Source organism: Dasypus novemcinctus, chromosome 15 (assembly GCF_030445035.2).
Source record: "Dasypus novemcinctus isolate mDasNov1 chromosome 15, mDasNov1.1.hap2, whole genome shotgun sequence".
Lineage (NCBI taxonomy): Eukaryota > Metazoa > Chordata > Mammalia > Cingulata > Dasypodidae > Dasypus > Dasypus novemcinctus.
This window is the reverse complement of record NC_080687.1, coordinates 25,043,163-25,066,942: the sequence shown is the minus strand read 5'-3', so window position 1 is coordinate 25,066,942 and position 23,780 is coordinate 25,043,163. Positions and strand designations below refer to the sequence as shown.

The window sequence follows — 23,780 nt, the reverse complement described above, 5'->3', positions numbered from 1 at the left end:
CTCTGGCTAATGGAAACAGCACTACTCCCCTCCTGTATTAGCTCTGTGGATCTGTGGGTTTTCCATTTCATTCGAGTGGTTTTTTTTTCCTCAAAATTATATTTTGATAATTTTTCTGTTTAAAACTTGAAGGGAATATTCTGGAGCTCTCTGGATTTCTTTTTCGGTACAACTGTCTCTTTTTAAGTTCTCTGCCCTGTGGACTATAGACACCTTGGCATCCTTAGTCTCCCAGTTCCTTCTCCTTAACATCAGAATTCACGTGGACTCCCCTTTATGTGCTACAGCCTGGAAATTCTCCCCATGAAATAAGTCAGGGCAGTCTGAGGGCTTAACTAATTTCATTTCTTTCAGGACCATTGTCCTTCATTGTTTAATGTGCAATATTGTAAGAACCATTGTTTCATATAATTTGTTCAGTTTAAAGTTGTTTCAGGAGGAAGAGTAAATATAGTCACTATTGTTCCATCTTGACTGGAAGCAGGAATCTATGAATATATTTTTGATATTGTTTTTCTACTAGATGGGTACTTTATTACTTGGTTCCTAGGCTATCTTGTGAACTCCTATTTGACTTTGGTCCCAGTTTATAATCTATATTTAAAACAGATAAGTTTCTAATATAATGATAGTGTTTTCTTTTTTGTTGGTTTTTCCTGGCTTTTCTTTCTCTTTCTTTTAATATAATTTCCAATAGTGTGAATAATGGTACACTTTTGTGCTTTGATTACTCAGATTATGCATAGCAACTTTTCTTAAAATCTCTGTATAAAAGCTAACATAGAGCAGCTGGTATCTTCTAAAATGATGATGCTAGACATGAGGTTTGGATAGGAAGTGGAGGCGAATACTATATTTGTTTAAATGTGCATGGGATTTTAATTAAACTAAAATTAAGCATGCTAGAAACTGGCCAGGAAGCTGATGACTTTCAATCTTTCTCTTAGGGAATTCATAGGTTGGGAGACCCCTATGAACAAGATAGTAAATGAATTTTTATCTGGAGTGTTCTGAACAGTATGCTGAACATTCTGCTCCCCCCCCCCCCACTTCACAAAAGTGCTTTTGCCACCTCCCAAAAAAAGCTCCCTACTTTGCCCACAGTAGAATTATAAGAGTTAGCAGAATGTCCTCCATTCACTTATTGATGATCTACCAGTGCTTTAACCCAGGGAAACCCTGAGAGATCAAACAAACAAACAAAACAAATCTTAAGATATTTAAAATATAAATAAGTAACAAGCAGAGGAGGATATGATATTTTAAAAGTACCTTTCACTTACATTTTTAATATATTATCTCATAAATATTTACAACAGTCATTACCTGTGAGTATTAGTATAAGCATTTATAGACATTTATCAGATCAGGAATAATGCCTCAAAATTGAGTAAGATTTAATCAAATGCCTCAGGCCTTAACCATTTGCTATTGCCATTCTATCTTAGTGTTTCAGGGAAATTATATACATACGCATACTGTATTAGTCAGGGTTCTCTAGGGAAACAGAATCAACAGGAGATACCTATAAATAGTATCATATTTTATAAGAGTCTTTCATATGACCATGAGGGTACACAAGTCCAGGTTCCATAGGCAGGCTGCAAACCAGGGACTCAGATAAAAGTTCAATGAAAGTCCTTGAGGAGTTTCCAGGAGACATTGCCTGTCCAAAGACAAGCTGGGCAATTCTCTCTGAATGCTGAAATTACTTCCCCTTTTAAGGCATTCAACTAATTGCATCAAGTGGCCCTCATTGCTGACAGCCATGTCCCTGATTGATATAAATGTAATCAGCCATCTATGCAGTAAACTCCCTGATGACTAAAGCCCATAATTGTCTTTGTATTACAATTAGCCCAGGGCTTGCTTGACCAAACAACTGGGCACAATTACCTGGCCCGAGCTGACACAGTAGCCTAACTATCACAAGCACATACACACACAAGCACACAGACACTCAAATGGTACTAGTGATTGTTCTGTCTCTAAAAGATAAGCAAACAAGCAAAAAGTCTTTTTAAGACAGGCCTTGAAAGGTGTATACACCTCCTAAGGAGTCTCACATAGTTTATTCATTACACTAAAAATAAAGTTTTCATGAGTTTCAGAAGCACTTTCTTATCATTATCCAAGAAGCATTTGAAATGAAGAAAAGTAGCAATCATGAATAAAGTATAATAAAGTAAAATGTTATATTATGCTCAAAGTCATCTCCACAGATGTTATTCACTGGAATGAATATACAGTTCCTAAAAAGTATCTGACACTTTTCTAAGTGCTGAGGATACAAAGATGAATAAGTCTGACCCAAGCCTAAATTACCTCACAGTTATGTTATGGGAATAGACACATAACACAGTACCATTGAGTGGCATCAAAGGTTAGAAGTAAAACATGGTATCTTGCCAGAAGGAGGTACCCATCAGGTATTCCTGGAGGTGTCTTAAGCCATCGCAAGAAATACACTCATCAGAGGAAGTGATAGAAGAAATTTCAGATTTAGAATTAGACTTTGAGGTAAGATTTGTTAGGGAAAACTTGAAAAAAGGAAGGAGGTGTGTAATAGTCAGCCAAAGGGGTGCTGATGCAAAATACCAGAAATCTGTTGACTTTCATAAAGAGTTTTTATTTGAGTTAGGAACTTACAGTTACCAGGCCATAAAGCATAAGTTACTTCCCTCACCAAAGTCTATTTCCATACGTTGGAGCAAGATGGCTGCCGACATCTGCCAAGAGTTCAGGCTTCTTGGGTTCCTCTCTTCCCAGGGCTTTGTTTCTCTCTAGGCTCAACTGCTGTGGTCTCTCTACAGGGCCAGCTGTAAACTATAAGGTAAATGACTCTGTCTCTCTCACCAGGGCCATGTCTGAGGAGCTGTCTCTATTCTTCTGTGTGTTCACTTCCCAGACTCCAGCTCAAAACTCCCAACTCTGTCCTTCGCCATGTCTTTTATCTATGAATTCCCACCCACCAAGGGGTGGGGACTCAATGCCCTACTGATGTAGTCCAATCAAAGCCCTCATCATAATTTAATTAAGTGAAATTGAAATTTTAGGCAGAACCAGTTTGCATAGCCCAATATCTATTTTTAGAATCCACAAACAATGCTAAACTGCTGCAAGGTGAAACCATCATAAGCTGTATAGAGAAACACAAGCCATTCTCATTGCCATAGCATAAGGACAATCATAGAAAATGAGGGTGAAGAGAAAGACAGGACCTATGTATTTTATGGTATAAAACTTGGTCTTTATCCTGTAGCCAAAAGGCATTAAAGGTTTTAAGAGGGCAACTGAGGTGAGTGCAGAGGGCCAGCAGGTAGGACCGACGGAGCGACGGAGCGAGGGATACTCACGGAGACTGGCTGATGGCGCAGGTCTGCTTTATTGCGGAAGCGCACGCACTTTTATAGGGTACCGGGTGACGTGTAAGCCGCTCATTGGCCCAGCCACCGGAGGCCTCTGATTGGCTACCCTGGGCGGTTGCTAGGGAAAGGTGAAATTTAGGGGGACGGTTTTTTTCAATGGGCGGCTAGCAGGGTTAATGAGAGACTGAAGCGAAGGGCCCGGCACCGGCAACATGGCTGGCACTTTGCAGAGGGCTTTCAAGGAGGCGGATTATCTGCCTCATACTTGATGCCTGCAGGGGAGGCGCGTAACAACCTCAGACCCTGGTTTCAGCTACTTGCGCCAGCCATATTTCCGCCTGCCTGCAGACCCTTCCCTCAGGCAACAATGTGATTTTATTTTCCTTTAAGCTAGGTTGGGGATGGGCAAACGATAGCCCCTGAACCACATCTGGCTAGCAGCCTATTTTGTAAGTAAAGTTTTATTGAAACACTGCCACACTCTTTATTTAAATATCTTTGGCTGCTTTAGAGTTCAGTGGTTGCCTCACAGACCTTATGACTGGCAGAACCTAAAATATTTATTCTCTGGTTCTTGGCAGAAAAGTTTTGCTGATCCCTAATTAGATCACTCTCTCACAGAGTATCTTAACCTTGGCAATAATGACATTCTGGATCATTTTTTAATCACTGTGGACTGTCCTGTGCATTGTAGAATATTTAGCAACATCCCTGGCCTCTAAGCTAAATGCCTGAAGCACCACCTTCCCATGGTAACATATAGCAATGCAAAATGTCCCCTAGATGGGCAGCATCATCCCTGGTTGAGGAACGCTTCCAGAACAAGGTGGAGCTTGGTTTTGAGTGAACATGATGATAACTGAAAATAGAACAGTGGCAATTTGTACTGACTGCAGGGATGGACATTAAAACTGATATTTTGAATCATTTGAATGTGTGACTTGGGAACCAGAGATGTGTGGCTTCAGATAAATGAAAAGGGAGGGTGACTTCTAGACATCTAGCTTAGGTTACAGTACAGATGCTGGTGCCCTTAACTGAAATATGGAATAGTAGAGGAGGAGCAGTGTCAAGGTGATGGCGATGAGTTCAGTTTTGGATGAAGTGGATTTAAGATCCTGTGAGATATTAAGGTGGAGAAGCAGTTGAATATAAGAAAATCTGGCAGAAGAGGTCTACTTGAATGTAACTTGAACTAGGCCAGTATTTAATTACAGGATAATAGATGAGAATGAAAAACTACAGTGCCAGAAAAGCCAACAGCCTATAAAACTTATAGAAGCTGTGATCAAGAGATTTTACAGCTGAGAAGCCTAGAAGATAGGACTAAAAGTGTCCACTGTATCTTTCAAAATGGGCACAATTTGCTGAGGGTATTGGGTAAAAGAAAAATTCTGTCTATTAAAGACTCAATGATATGATGAAAAAAGGACAAAAAGAAGGTAAAGTGACTATGGTCAGGAACTCTATGACCTCTAAGAAAATGATAAGAGGAAGTCACCACTTAAAGCTGATCAGAAAGGTTTCCGCAGATATTGTAGATGAGAAATAAGCTGTGCTTAAATGTTTTATAAGAGCAGATACTGCACTTGTGGGGGTTAGTTGTGATAGCATGAGAAAGTTTTCAAGGGCAGCAGTATCCCAGGAAATATGTACAACAGTCTGTAGAAAAGATGGAATGTCTGGAGATTAAGCTATTGCAAAGTCATAGCCTGCATCTATTTTCACAATGTAAATATATGGTCATATGCAGTATATATCTTCCTGTAGCTGCGTATGTTATACATTACATATACATGCCTATTAAATATATCTATTTTGTCATTTTTGCTAAGGTTGATCCATTCAGCAGTCCCTGTTTTAGTGAAAATGGTTTTAAATGAATTAGACACAGTCTTCTTTTAATATCACCCAATCTGAAGGAGTAGAGGAGGACATGTCTAAAGAAAAATGGGTATCTTAAAATTTTTTAAACAATCCACATGAATAAGAGGAAAAGAGAGTTATTAAATAGCACTTATATATGACACAATGGGCTGGGAAAAAAAGATAGCATTGTCCCATTTCTCCTAATGACTATTTGTTTCCTTTGCATGGAAATGGGTGGCACTAACACAACTAGCCACTTTGCTGATATGTAGAGGGTTAGAGAGAAACTTGAAAATGACTTCAATCTCAGAGATGGTGACAATAGGCCAATTAGATAAAAATTGCCAATAACACTAAAATAAATTAAATATTAAAAGAAATAAAAATAATAAATAGCTATAAAGAATTGCTGTGCTTTTACATTGATGACTAATAATAAATTAAAATACACTAGGTGCTGGCATAATCACTAGTTTCTTTTTTTTTTAAGATTTATTTTATTTTCTTCTCTCCCTTCCCACCACCACCCCCACCCCCACCCCCCATTGTCTGCTCTTTGTGTCCAATCTCTGTGTATTCTATGTCCTCTTGCACTCTCAGCAGCACCAGGAATCTGTGTCTCTTTTTTTGTTGTGTCATCTTGCTGCATCAGCTTCCATGTGTGTGGTGCCACTCCTGGGCAGGCCGTGCTTTTTCCTGCAGAGCAGCTCAATGCAGGATGCACTCCTTGCTCGTGGGGCTCCCCTATGCGGGAGACACCCCTGCGTGGCACGGCACTCCTTTTGTGTGGCAGCGCTGCGCATGGACCAGCTCACCACATGGGCCAGGAGGCCTCCCATATGGTAGAGAGATGCTGTATCAATTGAGCCATGTCACTTCCCATAATCACTAGTTTTTATATGTTTGTATAAGAGAGTGGTGACCAGCAAATCAAACACCCATGAGTATTATTCAATGATTAAAATTTTGTTTCTCCCACCTACTCTATATTCCTCCCTCTTTTATTTCTCCTTCCTTTCCTTCCTTACTTTATTTAGTCATCCAACAATATGTTGATTTAATATTTTCAGCAAAGCAGATGTTTTCGGGATAGAAGTATGAAATTCATAGAATATTCTGCCTCAGAAGCTAGGGAAAATAAAAAATGTCAGTATCTTTATAAATATTGGTTGGCTGTATTTTATAATTCTTTCCAAAATTAACAACCATAATTAATTTCAAATACCAAACCCTAAGTCTTTATTCAACCCATGTCACACATTTAAAAGGAGATGCTTCAAAGGAGAATTTCATCAATTTTGAAATAACATCTAGTTCCAGTACCAGACTCCAGATAATTTTAATTTCATTCCTAACTTGTTCATAATTTGATAACCAACTGTATTGACATTGGTATTCTGAACAGGATATTCATATGGTAGTAAGTGTTCAATTCAATATCTGAAATAGGTTATGAACTTGTTTAAATAATAAAATGTGTCTTATTAACTATCAATCTCCATAAAACTTTTTAGCCAATTCAAGGAAAAGAGTAGCCTTCTCTGCTTAGTAGGGAGAGGAAAGAATGGAATAATGAGCATCTCTAACAGATATATCTACCTGTGTTACTTTCCTGTCCCTATTCAAAGACAGGAGGTCAGACTGACCCTGGTGAATATTTGATTAAGGAGCAAATTGCTTTAGGAATGGGATAATTTTACTTAAACCGCATAGCTGAAATAGGTCTCTTATTTAGGCTTAAACAACAAATGAACATCTGTTCCTTTCAGTTTAACTAAACAAGCTGTTCTTGTACCTGATAAATACAAGCTATGGCTTAGCCAGTAAATTATGAAATGCATGGAGGAAGAAGGAATAAAGCACATCAATTTGAATGTACGGTACTGATTGTACTTAGCTTCCTCCTGAGCGTGGGTAACTAGCTCAGAAAGCAGTGTGATGGGTTCCTTTGCCTAAAATCATTATTTCATCTCCATGCAGTATTCAGTCCCCCACGAGGGCACGGTTTTAAATGCTCTCTATGGTAGATGGCTCTGGAGGGTTATGTGTGTATGGATGGAGAATCTGTGTAGAAAAATAACTATGACTGTATTAGGAACTTGGACAAACCTGGCAAAAATAAATGTTACCATGTTACAAATATTGCTCAGGAAATGAAATAGTGTATCTTGCATGCTGAGACATTTCTTATTCAGTGTTTCACTTTAATCCATTTATTGAATAAAGAGACCGTTGTTTTATTGCACAATTAAAATGAAACAGAGGTTCCAACTTTGAATGAGGAAACTTGAGAGTATTGTCATGTAAATTCTTAGCAGATGCTCTGAATTCATTTTTTATCTGCATAGAAGAACTGGCTAATCCCAAGAGCTGAAGCGTAATTTAACATTCTCTTTCTTTTATTCAACTTCCACATTGTCTGGGATGAGAAACCCCCTGCTTAATTACATGAAGCATATGAACGGATGCTGTAGGATTAAAACTGTATTTCCTGGATGTTTTCTCTGCCGCAGGGTTTGGAATTAAGATGCCTCAGATAAGTGTCTCTGGGGGAAATGAAATTATTGTAGGTTGTGGTCATTCATACCCACCACCTTCACTCTTCTGGATTTTCACATACCACAGCTAGTTAGCACTTCAGCAGCTGCAGCAAAAGAAAATGTAAGGCCTTCAGATAGAATTCATACACAAGAGAGTGGAAAATCTTCTTGAGTTTCTGCTGAAGGTAGGGATTCCTCTGAGGCGCCTTAGTTGGTTCCATGATTACTCAGGAATTTTCTTCATTCCTTGATGTCAGCTCCTTTATCTACCTCTGGGTCTTTGGCAGCAGTGATTTAAAAGTCAGAATTGAGACTATAATTTTTGGATGCTGTTCTTTAGAGTCTCAACAGGTAAATGCCTAATAAACATAGCCATGATAATGTTAAAGTAACAACATAATAGAAATATTAACATAATAAAAACCAAAATAAGGACAATGGCAACAATGAGAGAGAATGACCCTAAAATAGAAGACCTGGAATTTCATGGATAGTAATTCTATAGAATAGATTCTTGCTCTTTTCATTTTCTTTCTTATTGATATCCCTTCTTTGTAAATTATCTTGTATGTTGGTCACCTTTACCTTTTCAAGTTCAAAAACAAAATAGAGGGAAGCAGATGTGGCTCAAATGGTTAGGCTTCCATCTACCATATTGGGAGGCCCTGGGTTCACTTATCAGGGCCTCTTTGTAAAGGTAAGCTGGTCCATACCTGTGGAAAGCTGATGGCCTGCGCCCATGGAGAGCTGGTGCAGCAAGATAACGCAACAAAGGGAGACAAGCAGACACAGAAGAATGCGCAGTGAATGGACACAGAGAGCAGACAGCAAGTAAGCAGCAAAAGGGAAGGGGAATAAAGAAATAAATCTTAAAAAAAAAAAAAATCAGTTGACCAAAAATGTGAGGAATAAAAAAAAAAGGTAGACAAGTGTCTTTTTACACCATCTCCTAAATTTATTTTAGTAGAAGGCACATTTAATTCAATATACTACAGCCAGAATTAAGATCCTAACTCCACTATAAAGTAACTCTTTGAAGTTATTATATAACCTCTTTAAATTTCATTCTAGAATTGTGAGACTTCAATGAGGATAGGAAATATCAGTACACCTGGAATGTCCTAATCCTCTCATTTTTGAAAGACAATTTTCTGGGTATTGAATTCTTGATTGGAAATTTTGGGCTGTCAGCACATTAAACATGTCATCCACTGCCATCATGGCTCCATGGTTTCTGATGAGAAATTGGCACCTAATATTATTGATGCTCCTTGTATGTGACATGTTGCTTCTCTCTTGTGGCTTTCAGTATTCTCCCTTTATCTTTGGCATTTGACAATTTGATTATTAATATGTCATTGAGTAGCTCTGAAAATTGGGAGTTTGTTGAGTGTCTTAGATGTGTATATTCATGTCTTTCATTAAATTGGGGAACTTTTCAGCAATTATTTCTTTGAATATTCTCTGCCCTAATCTCTTTCTTCTCCTTTTGGAACTTCCAAAAGGATACTTGATGGTATCCCACAGTTACTCTGGCTCTGTTCACGTTTCTTCATTCTTTCTTCCTTCTGTTCCTCTGACTAGATGATTTCAATTGTCTTATCTTCCGAGTAAACTAATTGTTTCTTCTGCCAGCTCCAATCTGCTATTGTACACTGTCCCTCCAGGGAATTTTTTATTCCCTTTACTGTGGTCTTCAGCTCTGTTCATTTCATAATTTCCATCTCACTATTGATATTCTCTTTGTGTACTTCTGTTGTTTTTCTGATTTCCTTTAGTTCTCTGCCCATGTTTTCCTTTAACTTTTTGAGCATACTTAGGACCATTTTTTAAATATCTTTGTTGTGTTCCAGGTTTGATCCTCCTTATTGATTGTTTTTAAGGCTTTAATCTTCAACTTTGCCTGCTTTCTGTTTATTTGCATGTTTAGTAATCTTCTGTTGAAACCTGGATATTTTGTTATTTTAATATATTATTACTGGAATTTAGAGTCTGAAACATCTGTTCCTTTGGCTTGCATTCAGCCAGTGTTACACAAAGCTTCCCTTGAATGCTAGGAGCTAACCAAAAAAATGAAGGAGGAGAAGGAAAAAAAAAAAAAAAAAGAATAGAAAACACCTTTCCTAATCTTAGCACATGGACCTCTGAGAGTGTTCTCGTTCAGAGCATATCCATACAGTGACTTTAGAGCGTAGTTTGAGGTCAAAGAGTAGGGGCCTCCCTGATCTTATCTGGGCATACACCTTGCCCTGACAAGCACACGTGGCCCTAGGAATTGCCCTGTTTACAAAGATTCAAATGCCCCCACTCATTAGTTTCCTCATGCTTCTAGACACCGTATTATATATCTTACAGCCAGCAATCCCTTGCCCCAGGCAGTCAGGACTTGACTGATGTCCCCTGGTTTTCTGTTATGGTGAGCCTACAACAAGTATCCTGGTTCACTTTCTGAGGCTGCCACCAGAGAGACTGGGCAAGACACATTTGCTCCCTTATGTGCATGAGGTTACTCTTCTCCCTCTGGACCTGGGACCAGGGACCCACACTGGGATTGCAGGCCAGCTTTGCTGGTGAGGAGATGGGGAAGGGATTGGGATCCTACCACTTTTAATTTGCCTTTTGTTTTTTTGATTCCATACTTATCCTATAACTACAATCCTTTATTTTCTGGAGCTTTCAGAAAGATGTTTCTGCAAATTCTTGCTAGTTGTTCAAAGCTTCTGTGAGGGGATGGAGCCCTGAAGCTTCTCACTTTACCATCTTGAGCAGGGCTGGGCTGAACTTGATGATTTTTTGAAAACTTTGTAAGTCTCTTTGTTTTCATATCCTTTCCTCTAAAAAAAAGTTAAGTCTTCTTCTCTAGTTGAAAATACCTCCTGGAAATACTCTTTCTACCTCTGTCTCAATTCTCCTTCTTACCCTCCCACTCCCCTACACTTTGAAGTAGGTTTTATTTCTCTCTCAAGCCCACTTGCTCTGCTTTTTCTTCATACTTCTCACTATTTTCATGATGCATGTCAGTCCTGTTGCTAGGCAGCTGTTACACTCAACCCACCACTCAACCCTCTGAATGCTGGAAATTAGCCCCAAATAGCTAGAAAATCACCCTTCTGCACCTGCACTATATTTACTGTGAGAGCATGAATATGAGGAGTAAAATGAACAAACCAGGCAAGTTCATAAAGTGAGTAAAATGAGTCCCTATTTAGCCGTAGCCAATCAGTTACATTTGTGGCATATATACCAGGTATAGAAAACTATGAAGTGCCCTATGGGAATAGATCAAGGGAGGGTTAGAGAAGAAAGTACTACATTCTTTTCCTATCAGAGCTGAAAATTAGTAAAAAAAAAAAAAAGGAAACATGAATAGTGAGTATGGTTTGTATATTTCTACAAAAGTTGCCTGTAGTTTTATCTGTTCTTCCTTGCCTCTGAAAAAACAAAAAACAAAATACCCCAAAAGCTTTTATTGTTTCTATTTCACCCTCAAACTATTGAACTGTTATTTATGTCCTGAACTACCAGAGCTAAGCCCTTCTTTCTTACTTACTACTGCTGTGATGCCAAGTAATCTGATTTCTACCATGTTTCTTTGCCCGGATTTACCTAATTATCAACTCAGGCAGCCCCTTCTCAGTCTCGGCAGTCTTTAACTTCTATGCAGCATTTAGCATTGCTGACCATGTTTTAAAACTCTGCCTTTCCTTCCTTTGTTGCTCTGAAATTTCACAATTCCAGTCTTTCTTCCTTTCCTACTTTTCTCTCTCTTTAACTGTATTTTTCTTCCGCTCTTCCAATATATAGTTCCTACCACATTCTGTTTTTCTCCTTCCTGTGATTATCCAATCCATTCCTGGAAGCTAAAGAAGTTAAAGCTTTCCCCTAAACATTTTTTTTCTTGCTCACAATGAAGTAATTAAAATACACCCATAATGTGAGAAATTTCATAAGGTCTTTTTTGAAATATAATTTTGGCCAAAAAAAAGTCAAGGCTATACCTTTTTGAGCATATGCAGTTTTATTAGAACTCTGCTTTACACTTCTTTGTAACCTATGCACTTGTTGGCAGAGTGCCTTGCTCAAATAAATGCTCAATAAATATTAAAAATTTGCCTGTTAGTCTTTAAAAGTCATAAAGTAAAAATCGCTATGTTTATCCTGATTTCTATGATTGCTGCTTAAGTTCTTTTTTACCTTGAGGTTCAAGAATGACAAAATGTCAAAGTTCTGAAAACTAGAAGGAACAATCACTTCTGAAGAGAGGAACACTTATTTAGTTCATCTCTTTCCTTCAGTTCTACATTCCATCTCTCAGTCATTGAACTTCTTTTCTGCAGCTTCGTCAATTTCAATCATCCCTTTTTGATGTTTCTCTTTTGCTTATATTTGTATAAGGAGTCCCTTTGTAGTTTTATATCTGCTCCTCAGGTAATGTTCCACTGCAATATTTTCTTTGTGGTTGGTTTTTTTTCCTTCTGAAATCTTATGACTTTGATTCTCTTTTTGTTTTTAATTCAAAATATCTTAAATGTGACAGAGTGATTCAGAAGCATCGTTTCCATCTTCCAGGTGTTGGCCATGTACTCCTACTTAAAATCATATGAATAGATCTAGAGCATGCTGTCTTGTCCTCTGTATAGCTCATTTGTAAAGCCACTAAGTGATATTAACCCCCTGGTCACTCCAAGGAACATCATCCTCTGTATTCCCAGGGAGACCCTTTGGCACTGGCTATCTGTGGGTAATGTGGTTCATAACAGTGTCAAGATGGTTCAAACATTTTGAGAAAATTCATGAGTTAACGAGTAACTAACTTCTTGCCAATTTAGGATAAATGGACAAATGGACTATGTTGTAAGCCTAATGGAATTCTTAGCCAGGTGTGCAGTTATGTGCTATGCACCTATTTTTTTGGCATATAAGCAAGAATCAAAACATTCTAAAGTGCTAAGAATGCCCAATTTAACTCTATTAAATGTACTTTCTTTTTCTATCAAACAAATTCTAACTGTTCTTAAACTATTTGCTTCTCAAAAATATGAGTTTATTATTCATTCACTTATGACTTGTGGAGTCTAAATGCTTTGTGTTTATTATTGAGTTTGTTCATTTTGTGGGCATTTCCATAGTATTGCCAATTAATGTTGCCACCGTTTGTGGCCCAAGATGACATTGCTTTTGGTTATTTCTGCTCATAGCTATGAACACACATAAAGAACCAAGCCTATTTCATAAGTACTTCGGTACCAAGAACATGTGAAGACTTTCTTTGATTTCAAACTATGTTTGCAGACAGAACATGTTTCTTCTTTTTATGAGTCTCTCTCAAACTCCTAATTGAGACCAACTTCCTTAAAGCATCCTTCCTTTCTCTGCCAGTTAAAATCCCCTAATCCTAGACTCTTCCCCTTGCTCCTTTCTCACATTCACTGATGTACCAAATTTGGTTGATTCTATTCTTTTTTTTTTTTTTTTTTTTTTTTAAGATTTATTTATTTATTTAATTTCCCCCCCTCCCCTGGTTGTCTGTTCTTGGTGTCTATTTGCTGCGTCTTGTTTCTTTGTCCGCTTCTGTTGTCGTCAGCGGCACGGGAAGTGTGGGCGGCGCCATTCCTGGGCAGGCTGCTCTTTCTTTTCACGCTGGGCGGCTTTCCTCACGGGCGCACTCCTTGCACGTGGGGCTTCCCCACGCGGGGGACACCCTTGCGTGGCACGGCACTCCTTGCGCGCATCAGCACTGCGCATGGGCCAGCTCCACACGGGTCAAGGAGGCCCGGGGTTTGAACCGCGGACCTCCCATATGGTAGACGGACGCCCTAACCACTGGGCCAAAGTCCGTTTCCCTCTATTCTTGAATATTCTCCAAATTTTTACTGTCTTTTCATTTCCTTGCCCTGGCTCTAATATCTTACCCAGAACTACTAAGTAAGCTTTGCAATTCGCCTCACTGACCTCCTAATTATCCCCTAATGCCATTTGTCCTCCATACTGCTACATCAATGATCTTTCTGTAACACAAACTGAGCCTACCACTCCCTGCTACGATTTTGCAACAGGGCCCATTCACTTAGAGGACAGAATTGCAAATTCCTTGGTGTGACCTATCAAAGCTCATAGTTTCAGGGCTCCGAAGCCTCAACTCCAGTCATGGCCCTGTATGTTCTTCCAGAGCAACATATGTCCCCAGGTTTCCTGGCCTTTGTGCCTGCTGCTGTCTCTGCTGGAAGTGGCCTTGCATCTCTTAGCAACTGGCTAACCCCATTCATCCCTCAGATCTCAGGACAAGTCTTCATCTCCTCTGCCGTTCTCTAAGAGGGGAAATCTATCCTCTTCTCTCTTAGCTTGTAGGATTCTAATCAGACTTCTGCCTCTTCCCCAGCTCTTTTCCAGTGATTGAGTTGTCAATTTCTTCCACAATACACAACTTCTTGTAAGTGTGGTTTAGGTTTTATTAATTTGGCCATTTCACATACCACCATTTATCACAGTGCCTGTTTGTGTTACAGAACCCTAAGGGTTCCCAATGAATATTTGAGAAAGAAAGAATGAAGAATAAATGTATGAGCGATCCTGTTCAAATTTCTCCTCCTCTCTATGTTCCCTACCAATGTTGGTAGACCAGGATTAATTTAATCCTCTTCCATGCATTTTGAGCTAACCATCCCAGTTTACCTGAGACTTAGGGGTTTCTCAGATTGTGAGACTTTTAGTGTTGAAGTCCTGGTTAAACCAGGACACTTAGTAACTCTAAGGGTGATGCTTATTATAAACAATGATTTCCTGTCCTTATTTAAACATGATTCTTGTCTCCTATGAGTGTATTGAGGATAGTTTTCATATTTGAACCCTTGATGTGAAGAAAGTACTTAATGAATTGTGCCTGTATTCAAGAATTTTTCCATCAATATTTTAGAACTTGCCATAAAACCCAACAGTTTTTATATATTGGTGACTTAGAACACAGACTGATAAGAAGTGGTCAGTGACACATTCACAAGAGAAGTGAGGATGGAAGCATCTGACGCAGCTTCAAAGTTTGAACCCAAAGAGGGTACTGCATCTCCAGCATGAGGAGAGCAGTACATCCATTTTCCTAAATGCTCAGTACTGCTCTGTCCAGTCAGGCAGAAGATCTTGACAGTGAACAAATCAAGATATAGTTAAGTAATTGGCAACCAGGGGAACAATAAATCTGACTCTGGAGTATCAGCAGACATTTGTTCTACATTTCCTTCCTCATTTCCTCTTTTATGGTTCTCATCAGTTGCACTGATCATTTCTCTTCTGTTCATGCAGCACTAGCCAGGGAAAATAACTGCTCTTCCCAAAGTCTACCCCTAACTCAGTAAATGTCAACTTCATCCTCTAGTTTCTTAGGGCAAAAACCTTGGAGGTATTATCCTTTCTTTCTTTCTTTCACATCTACATCAGTCCATCAGATAATCCTATTCTGTTTACCTCCAAATGTATACAGAGTCCAACTAATTCTTACCACCTCCATTGCTGCCTCCTAGCCACATAGAAATATAGGAAGAGTCTCCAGATAACCTCCCTGTCTCTTCTCTTGTCCCACTACAGTAATCTCTCAGCCTAGCAGCTCAGTGATTCTCTAAAAGTCAATTAGCTCGACAGTCAATATGATGCCTCTGCTCAAACCCTTCTATTGACTCTAAAATCCAAATTCCTTATAATCATTTGCATGATCTACATCCTCTCCCCATTGTGTTTCCTTTCTGAACTCATCTTCTGCATCTTTCCTCTCACTTGCTCTGCTCCAGCCGTGCCCACCTCCTTGATATTCCCAGAATATCAGGGAGAGCTCTATCACTTCCTTCCTCACAGTCAGGTACTTGCTCACTGTGAAACATCCACATGTTATCTGTTTTCCATATCTCATTCTGTCTGACACACATTGTATTTACTCTTTCGTTATCTCTTTCTCCATCACAGGATACAAGGATTTTTGTCTGTTTTCTTCCCCATGGGCTTCCCAGTACCACAAGAGTCCCCAGCACATACACTGTGTGAAAGAAATATTAGTTGACCGGGTGAATGTGGCCTTGAATGAATGAGATACAGAACCTTGTTTCAGGGCATAGAAAATCCCAATCGTTCTTCTCATCCCAAAGCAAGATGAGACAAGGAGAGCAGGTTAACTGGAAGATTTAACATTTGTCTCTTATAATCAATTAGTTTATCTTAGATGCAGGACAGGTTTAAGCATGAATATATAGGTGTGTTAGTCAGCCAAAGGGGTGCTGATGGAAAATACCAGAAATCTGTTCGCTTTTATAAAAGGTATTTATTTGGGGTAGAAACTTTCAGTTACCAGGCCATAAAGCATATGTTATTTCCCTCACCAAAGTCTGTTGTCACATGTTAGAGCAAGATGGCTGCTGGCATCTGCAAGGGTTCAGGCTTTCTCTTCCTCTTAAGGCTCTGTGGTCCCAACTTCTTCAAATATCAACTTTAGGCTGGGTTAAGTCTCGTCTCTTTCCTGGGGCTTGTTCCTCTCCAGGCTCAGCTGCTCTGCTCTCTCCAGAAGGTCAGCTGTAAACTATCAGGCAAATAGCTCATCTCTCTTCCCTGGGCCTCTGCCATGACTAATGGAGCCTGCTCTCTTTCTTCACATATCTGCTTTTCTGTGTATTTACTTCCCAGGGCTCCAGCTTTCAAACTCTCTCTCCTCTGCCTTGTAGTTTTCTCTGTGCCATTTCCTACTGACGTGGCCCAATCAAAGCCTTAGTCATAATTTAATCAAGTAAAAGTGAAACCTCTGGATTCAATATAATCTAAAGATATCACTAGCCCAGAGGAACAGACAAGTTTACAAACATAATCAGTATTTCTTTTTTGAATTCATCAATAATATCAAATTGCCACAATAGGGATCCTCAGAGGTTCATGATGGGCCTAGACTTGGACAACAGAGGCTGGGAGGGTGTGGGGTTTGAGAACTGGTAAGTCCCATCTGCAGGCACACCTGTGCTCAGAACCCATTTAAAGCTCCAGGCCTGTAATTACCATTTATTCTCATGTTAAAGTTACTACCAGAACATATTTTAGTGCAGGAATATAATATGATCATATTATTCTATACCAGTGATACCACCTATATATGACATTCACATTTCAAAAGGCAAGATTTTTTTAACTACACTAAAATAGAGTATCTATTTAGAAATGTCTAAGATGTCATTTTTGTCTTTTCAGATGAAATGTCAGAATTATACCATTGCAGGTGTCAAAAGAACAATATAAAATGAGTTAAAAAGCACTAACTGTAAAATTTTAGTTCTGATTTCTTAATACTGTATTCAGATACTTGAATTACATCAATTAAATTCTTGGTTAGAATTAACAAAGTTCCAGAATGAGGTAATTATAAGAGAGACTCAAAAGACAATTTGAGTGATTTCATTTCACTGTGTAACTCTAATGGTAGAAACATGTTGATTTTCCTGAGGTCATGAATGAGTCTATATTATAGTATGAGTTCTGATTTACTGTTAAAAAAGATTACCCAACCACCCAAAGGCCAGTGTACCAATTTTACTTATCTCTACATGTCTGACACATTGATGATTACTGAAGATTTCCACCTCTTCATAGTCTTGCATGGTCAATTTCTTCCTTTTCTACTCTGGAATCATTTGGACTCGGGACGTGTTAGTTCCCACCTAGTCTGTAGCAATGGCTTCCAGTGGTAGGAAGAGATTGACTCTAGAGTCAGATTGCCCTGGGTGCAAACTCCAGTTCTGCCTGTGAACTGGGCAAGTGACTTTATGTAAGCATCAGCTTGCTCACTATCTAAATAAGATAGACAATTAAAGAATATGTGTAGTGACCTGTGGAAAGCACATTGTGCTCATTCAATATTCAAGAAATGTCACTTTAGTGTCCCCACATCCCCCAGCCTGACTTTTTGGCTTCCTATCATTTATTTGTACATGCTACACTGAAAGACAATTTAATAGACACCATGAATGAAGAGATGACTCCTTGCCCTCGGGAAGCTCTCACACAATGAGGATAGATAGGAAATAAATGGTGTTTATAATATAATATAGAATTTGTAAAGCATCCTGAGAAGCATACACATACAGTACCAAGAGAAGGGAGAGGAATCCTTGCTAAGCGACTTGCCAAAGGCCTCAGAGCAAATTACTAACCTAATTGGAAACTGAAGCTGTTTTCAGATCCCCAGTACGTTTCCTTTTCTATTACAACACCTTAAACAATTATATTACTTGTCATCTTTCAACATCTCACCCATTAGAGAACATCCATGCTTTCTTATAAGATGCACTTATATGGGAAGCTGACTTGGCCCAGTGGTTAGGGTGTCCATCTACCACATGGGAGGTCCGCGGTTCAAACCCCGGGCCTCCTTGACCCATGTGGGGCTGGCCCATGTGCAGTGCTGATGCACGCAAGGAGTGCCATGCCACACAAGGAGTGCCATGCCACGCAGGGGTGTCCCCTTGTAGGGGAGTGTACCCTGTAAGGAGTGCGCCCTGTAAGGAGAGCAGCCCAGCACGAATTTCAGCCTGCCCGGGATGGTGCTGCACACATGGAGAGCTGACACACAAGATGACACAACAAAAAGAAACATAGATTCCCATGCCGCTGGCAAGAACAGAAGTGGACGAAGAAGAGCACACAGCAAATGGACACAGAGAGCAGACAACGGGGGGATGGGGGTTGGGGTTAGGGAGGTTGAAGGGGAAAGGGAGAGAAATAAATAAATTTTTAAAAAGATGCACTAATGTCACATGCCAGCAACTTTAGGAAATGTCTGTAACCTTTGGAGTGGCCTTTGCATAGTTCACACCCAGTTTCTGGCCCTCCACACACACATACTCCTTTATACCCACTTTGTTGTTCTCTTTTGTACCTTGTAAATTTCCTTTTCTTATCTGCAGCAACCACAAAATGGCCATCTTCAGTGCCAGCTGTGTAGGAAAGCATACCCTTTCCTCCTATCAAAAATTTTTAAAAATTCACGGGATACTTCAGTCATCCACAGATCATTTGAGGTGATTAAAATAATGGGGTAGATTCCTCATATCATGCCTCTGGCACTACAATTTCAGTGTTCAGACTCTGTTACTTCCTATTTTGCTATTTTTACACCTAGCTGGACATTGAGTTTTATACATGAGCAAAAATCTATAAGTGAGAAGGAAGGGTTGTTACTGATTTCATTGTATTTATCTTGGCTCACTTGTCTTTAGCAAGATTATTAAAATTTTAATCCATGAAAATATAAATATACTTATTTTTATCAGTGATGATGCTAAGAATTTAAGAAGAGAAATAAGAAATGCCTTCTATTGAAAAGTCAAATAGGTTTATATTCTTTGTCTATGTTCACCAGACCTGTAGGTACTGCTATACATAGCCCTACATCCTGAGGGCCTCATTTCTCTACAGACCTTGAAAAAATAAGTGTATATAAATTTGTTGTGGCTGACAGTGGAACACACACATACAAAACTCTCGCCACTCACATGAAAGGAATGGATAGATGTGTAAGCAATACACTTCCTTGATTGCCATAAGGAAACAAAAAGAACTAATTTTAGAAGATTCCAAATTTGGCAAAATTTGTCACTAGGTGAATTGTCAAGATATTCTACAGACAACAGCAGAGCATTTACATGTTTCTCCTTAAGTTTTGGCTTGGAGCACACCCAAAATGAGAATGATCAACACATAATGCAACAGGATACAGCTACACAATGTCTTGTACAGTTTTTCTTGTCCTTTTTTTCTTTTCCCTTCTTCTCTTCCCCTCCCTCCACTTCTTCCTCATTCCCTTCTTTGTATTTTCAATTGCAGTGTTTGCCTATATGTAAGGTTAGATACTAATAAGGGCAAAGAAAATTTTACAAAAATTTTTAAATTGGGTGATGAAATTTTGAAAATGCTTTTTAAAAATATGTAATAAATGGTTATATTAGCATTAATATCAGCTATTGAATGGAAGTTAATTACTCAGAGGAACTTTCCAAAATAAAGATTTCCTTCTAGAACATTTAAAATGCTCAAAACGCCCTCACAACTATGGTCAAGTGATTTTTGACAAGCCTGTCAGACCCACCCAGCTGGGACAGAACAGTCTATTCAACAAATGGTGCTGGGAGAACTTGATATTCATAGCCAAAAGAAAGCAAGAGAACTCCTATCTCACACCTTATACAAAAATTGACTCCAAATGGATCAAAGACCTAAATACAAAAGCTAGAACCACAAAGCTTCTAGAAGAAAATGTAGAAAAACATCTTCAAGACCTGGTGATAGGTGGTACATTCTTAAACCTTACACCAAAAGCACAAGCAATGAAAGAAAGCATGGATAAATGGGACCTCCTCAAACTTAAACACTTTTGTGATTCAAAGGACTTCATCAAGAAGGTAAAAAGGCAGCCCATTCAATGGGAGAAAATATTTGGAAACACATCAGAAAAGGATTTAATATCCATTCTATATAAAGAGATCATACAACTCAACAATAAAAGAACAAGCAATCCAGTTTAAAAATGGGCAAAAGACTTAAATAGACATTTCTCCAAAGAGGAAATACAAATGTTCAAAAAGCACATGAAAAAATGTTTAATATCGCTAGCTATTAGGGAAATGCAAATCAAAATGACAATGAGATATCACCTCACTCCAAATAGAATATAGGTATTATTAAACAAACAAACAAAACACAGAAAACAGTAAGTGTTAGAGGGGATATAGAGAAATAAGAACACTCCTTCATTGTTGGTGGGACTGTAAAATGGTGCAGCCTCTGTGGAAGATAGTTTGGTGGTTCCACAGGAAGCTAAATATAGAACTGCCATATGATCCAGAAATTCCTCTACTGGGAATATATCTGGAAGAACTAAAAACTGTGACATGAACAGACATTTGCACACTGATGCTCATAGTGGCATTATTCACAATTGCCAAAATATGAAAACAATCTAAGTGTCCGTCAAACAAAATGTGGTATATACGTACGATGGAATACTATGCTGCTGTAAGAAGAAATGAAATTGGGACACGTGATATCATGGATGAATCTTGAAGACATTATGCTAAGTGAAGTAAACCAGACACAAAAGGACAAATATTTGCATGGTCTCACTGATATGAATTAAACATGAAGAATAAACACATGGAGTTAAAACCTAAAGTATAGGTTATTAGGAGATAAAAAGAGGCCTGCAAAGGAGTACTGATGCTTAATGTATGGAGAAGTTTTAATTAACTTGACTGTAAAAGTATGGAAATGTATAGAGTTAATGGTAACACATTATAGTAACAGCTAGTTTATAAATGTGATTATGGCTGAAAAAGGTAGTCTAGGGTTAAATGTCATTTGAAAGAAAGCTAGAGAATCATCTAAGGACTGAATAGCACAGTGAATCCAGGAGTGGATGAAAATTGTGGTTAATAGTACAAAGACCAGAAAGTTCATCTGTGAACTAGAATGGATGTACGTCACTATTGCGGGGTGGTAGGAATGTGGAGAAGCATGGGAAAAAATATAATTAATGTGACCTATGGCGATACTGTAACATTCTTGCATCAATGCCAAAGATATATTGTGCTAATAAGTAGGTGGTATGGAAAAAATATGCCAAATGTACCTCTGGACTGTAGTTACTATTCACAGTCTGATGGTATTATCTCATAATATGTAGCAAATATTCTACAACCTTGTGATGTGTTGGTGAAGGGTGTTGTATGGGAATTCCACACATGTGCATGACTGCTTTGTAAGTTTACAACTTCTGTAATAAAAATATATTTTTAAGAAATGTTCATTGTCTAATATATGAGGAGGAAGTACCTCTCCTCACTTAGATAAAACCTCTGGATGTTTTTTATGTTTCCTCAGTATGGACTCTAACTATATTTTGATTCACTATAAAGTGCTAATAAAAAATGCCTGAATTTCTTAAAAGTTGTATTTTTTAAGAGTATATCAAATAGTTAAATGACACTTGAAATTTTTCTTCTCTTCCTATTTTCTATTTATCAATGATTTGCATACTCCATAATAGTGTTAAACATACATTAAGCATTAAAATATAGTTGACTGGCTCAGTTTTAAAATCATTTTCCACTTAAAAGATAAATATTATTCACAATTGTCTGTTAAATACACAATGGATGGGTTATCTGGGGATTAGTGGGATAAAAGGAGAATGGGGAGGGGGGAATTTTGAGAAACACTGTAACAAAGACACCCTTGTGGAATACAATCATTTGCTTGACAAATTCAATTTTGCTTTCATGTCTCCACTGCTTTTCACAGGTATAAGCCACTGGCTAATACATTCCTTGATGAGAAGAAGAAACTCTCTGCTGAGGAAAAATGTCGACTTGTTCTCCAGCAGTGTAAATTAAAAGGCTGGCAGGTTAGTGAACTACAAGCTACTAAAATATCACTTTAGGATTTTAAATAAGTGAGCTGAGTCATTATGGGGAGCCACCAGGTCTTATTGGCAAAAACAGATTCTTTTGATGTGTTTGGCAAAGCAAGGCATTAAGTGTATTCCCTGGAAATGCATCAGTCTTTATGATGTCCTGATTTTAACAGCATGCAGTCAACACATTAAGGCAAAGCAAGAGGCTCTCTTTTGCAGCAGCCTTGAACAGTTTGTGGCGCTCCTTTAAGTTTGCTCATGTCTCAGATTCAAACTTGATCACTAAAGCTTTTTGAAGTCCCCAAAAGTTAGCAGAAGTTGAGAAGCCAAATATGAGGAACTAGAATTGATTTTTTAACAATCTTAGAGCTACTATCTCACAAGTGCTCTTTATACCTGGACTTCCCAGGCTTATTCAAGTTTTATTCAGGCCCCTTTTTTCTGTTTCTTGGTGCCCTGTTTATCACTTACCTAATATATGGAGACCGTCACTGTCCTTTGAATCTCATTCAAGGCCAAAAGTTTCATCCTTAGGAATGTTTAATTATCTTCTCTGGTGTGGTTCTTTCTAATGGCATAACCCAAGGATCTACTGGTTATACAGCCAGCCTTCCAGAGGTAGGAAATAGCATGAGTCAAAAATAACAGGGTTAATGCTCATCAAATGCAGGAGGCGACAGTTTTGGATTGTTTAATCCCTTAAACAGTGTCAAAATGCCATCTTTCACTAATTTTACAGAGCAGAGAAATAAAATTTTAGAGACTCGAGAAGTTAATGTTAGGGCAACAATGGGAAACAGAATGAAGTCCATGGCACCAGGAATTACTTGGAAGCTTCTAACAATAAAACAAAACTGAAAGTGCACAGGTAGTGAGCAGCACAATAGCTAATAGGGCAAAGCATACAATTATAGGAAAAAAGACATAAATAAATCTTATTTTTTAAAAAAAGAAAGGGGGAGTGAAAATGTATGATGGTTTCTGAGGCCCAAAATGAGAACTTTGCTTTAGAAAGAAAATGAACTTATATCCAGAATTGCTAGATATGCTAGCAAGTCATCCAGTTGAGGTAAAACAGGTAGAAAAAAATGGGTGGAAAGGAGGGCACTCATCTGTCCATGACAAAGAACAAAGAATCTGGAATCTTTGGCATTGATGAGTAATGATTTAATTGTCTGTGCCTCCCAATCTCTTTCTTCATGATCTTTTTTTTCTTTCATTCTATTTTTTTAAATTAATAATGGCGGTTGAACTTTAGATAGTAGTCTGAAGGAGGAAGCTTACAAAATCTGTAGTTGTCATGGATGCACATCAGTGCCAAAAGATTGGATTAAAAAGGAAGGAAAAAGGAGGAATTACTAACAAAGAATGATGTCAGCTAACCAAGCTAGGGTCAGTGGCAGAAGATGTGGGCTTCACATATAGAATCCTTTAACAAGCTTGTAAGTACTGAAATTAATTCAACTGAATCATTACCAGAATTTTTAAATAACTGGGTAGTAGTGGTTCATGAATAATGTTATACTCTGATTTTCTTGTTGTACTGCTTTTCTTTACAGAGTTTCACAAATAAGA

The 23,780-nt window shown here is 38.4% G+C and overlaps 1 protein-coding gene across 9 annotated transcripts in view; it reads left to right on the top strand.

The window, feature by feature from the left end:
• MYO16 (myosin XVI) overlaps positions 1–23,780 on the top strand; it is a 732,830-nt gene that overhangs the window by 601,295 nt on the left and 107,755 nt on the right. For all 9 annotated transcript variants that reach the window (XM_058276443.2, XM_058276441.2, XM_058276437.2 and 6 more), the window contains exon 28: positions 22,094–22,196. In XM_058276443.2, the coding sequence (XP_058132426.1) occupies positions 22,094–22,196 (103 nt within the window). The remainder of the gene's footprint in view (positions 1–22,093; positions 22,197–23,780) is intronic.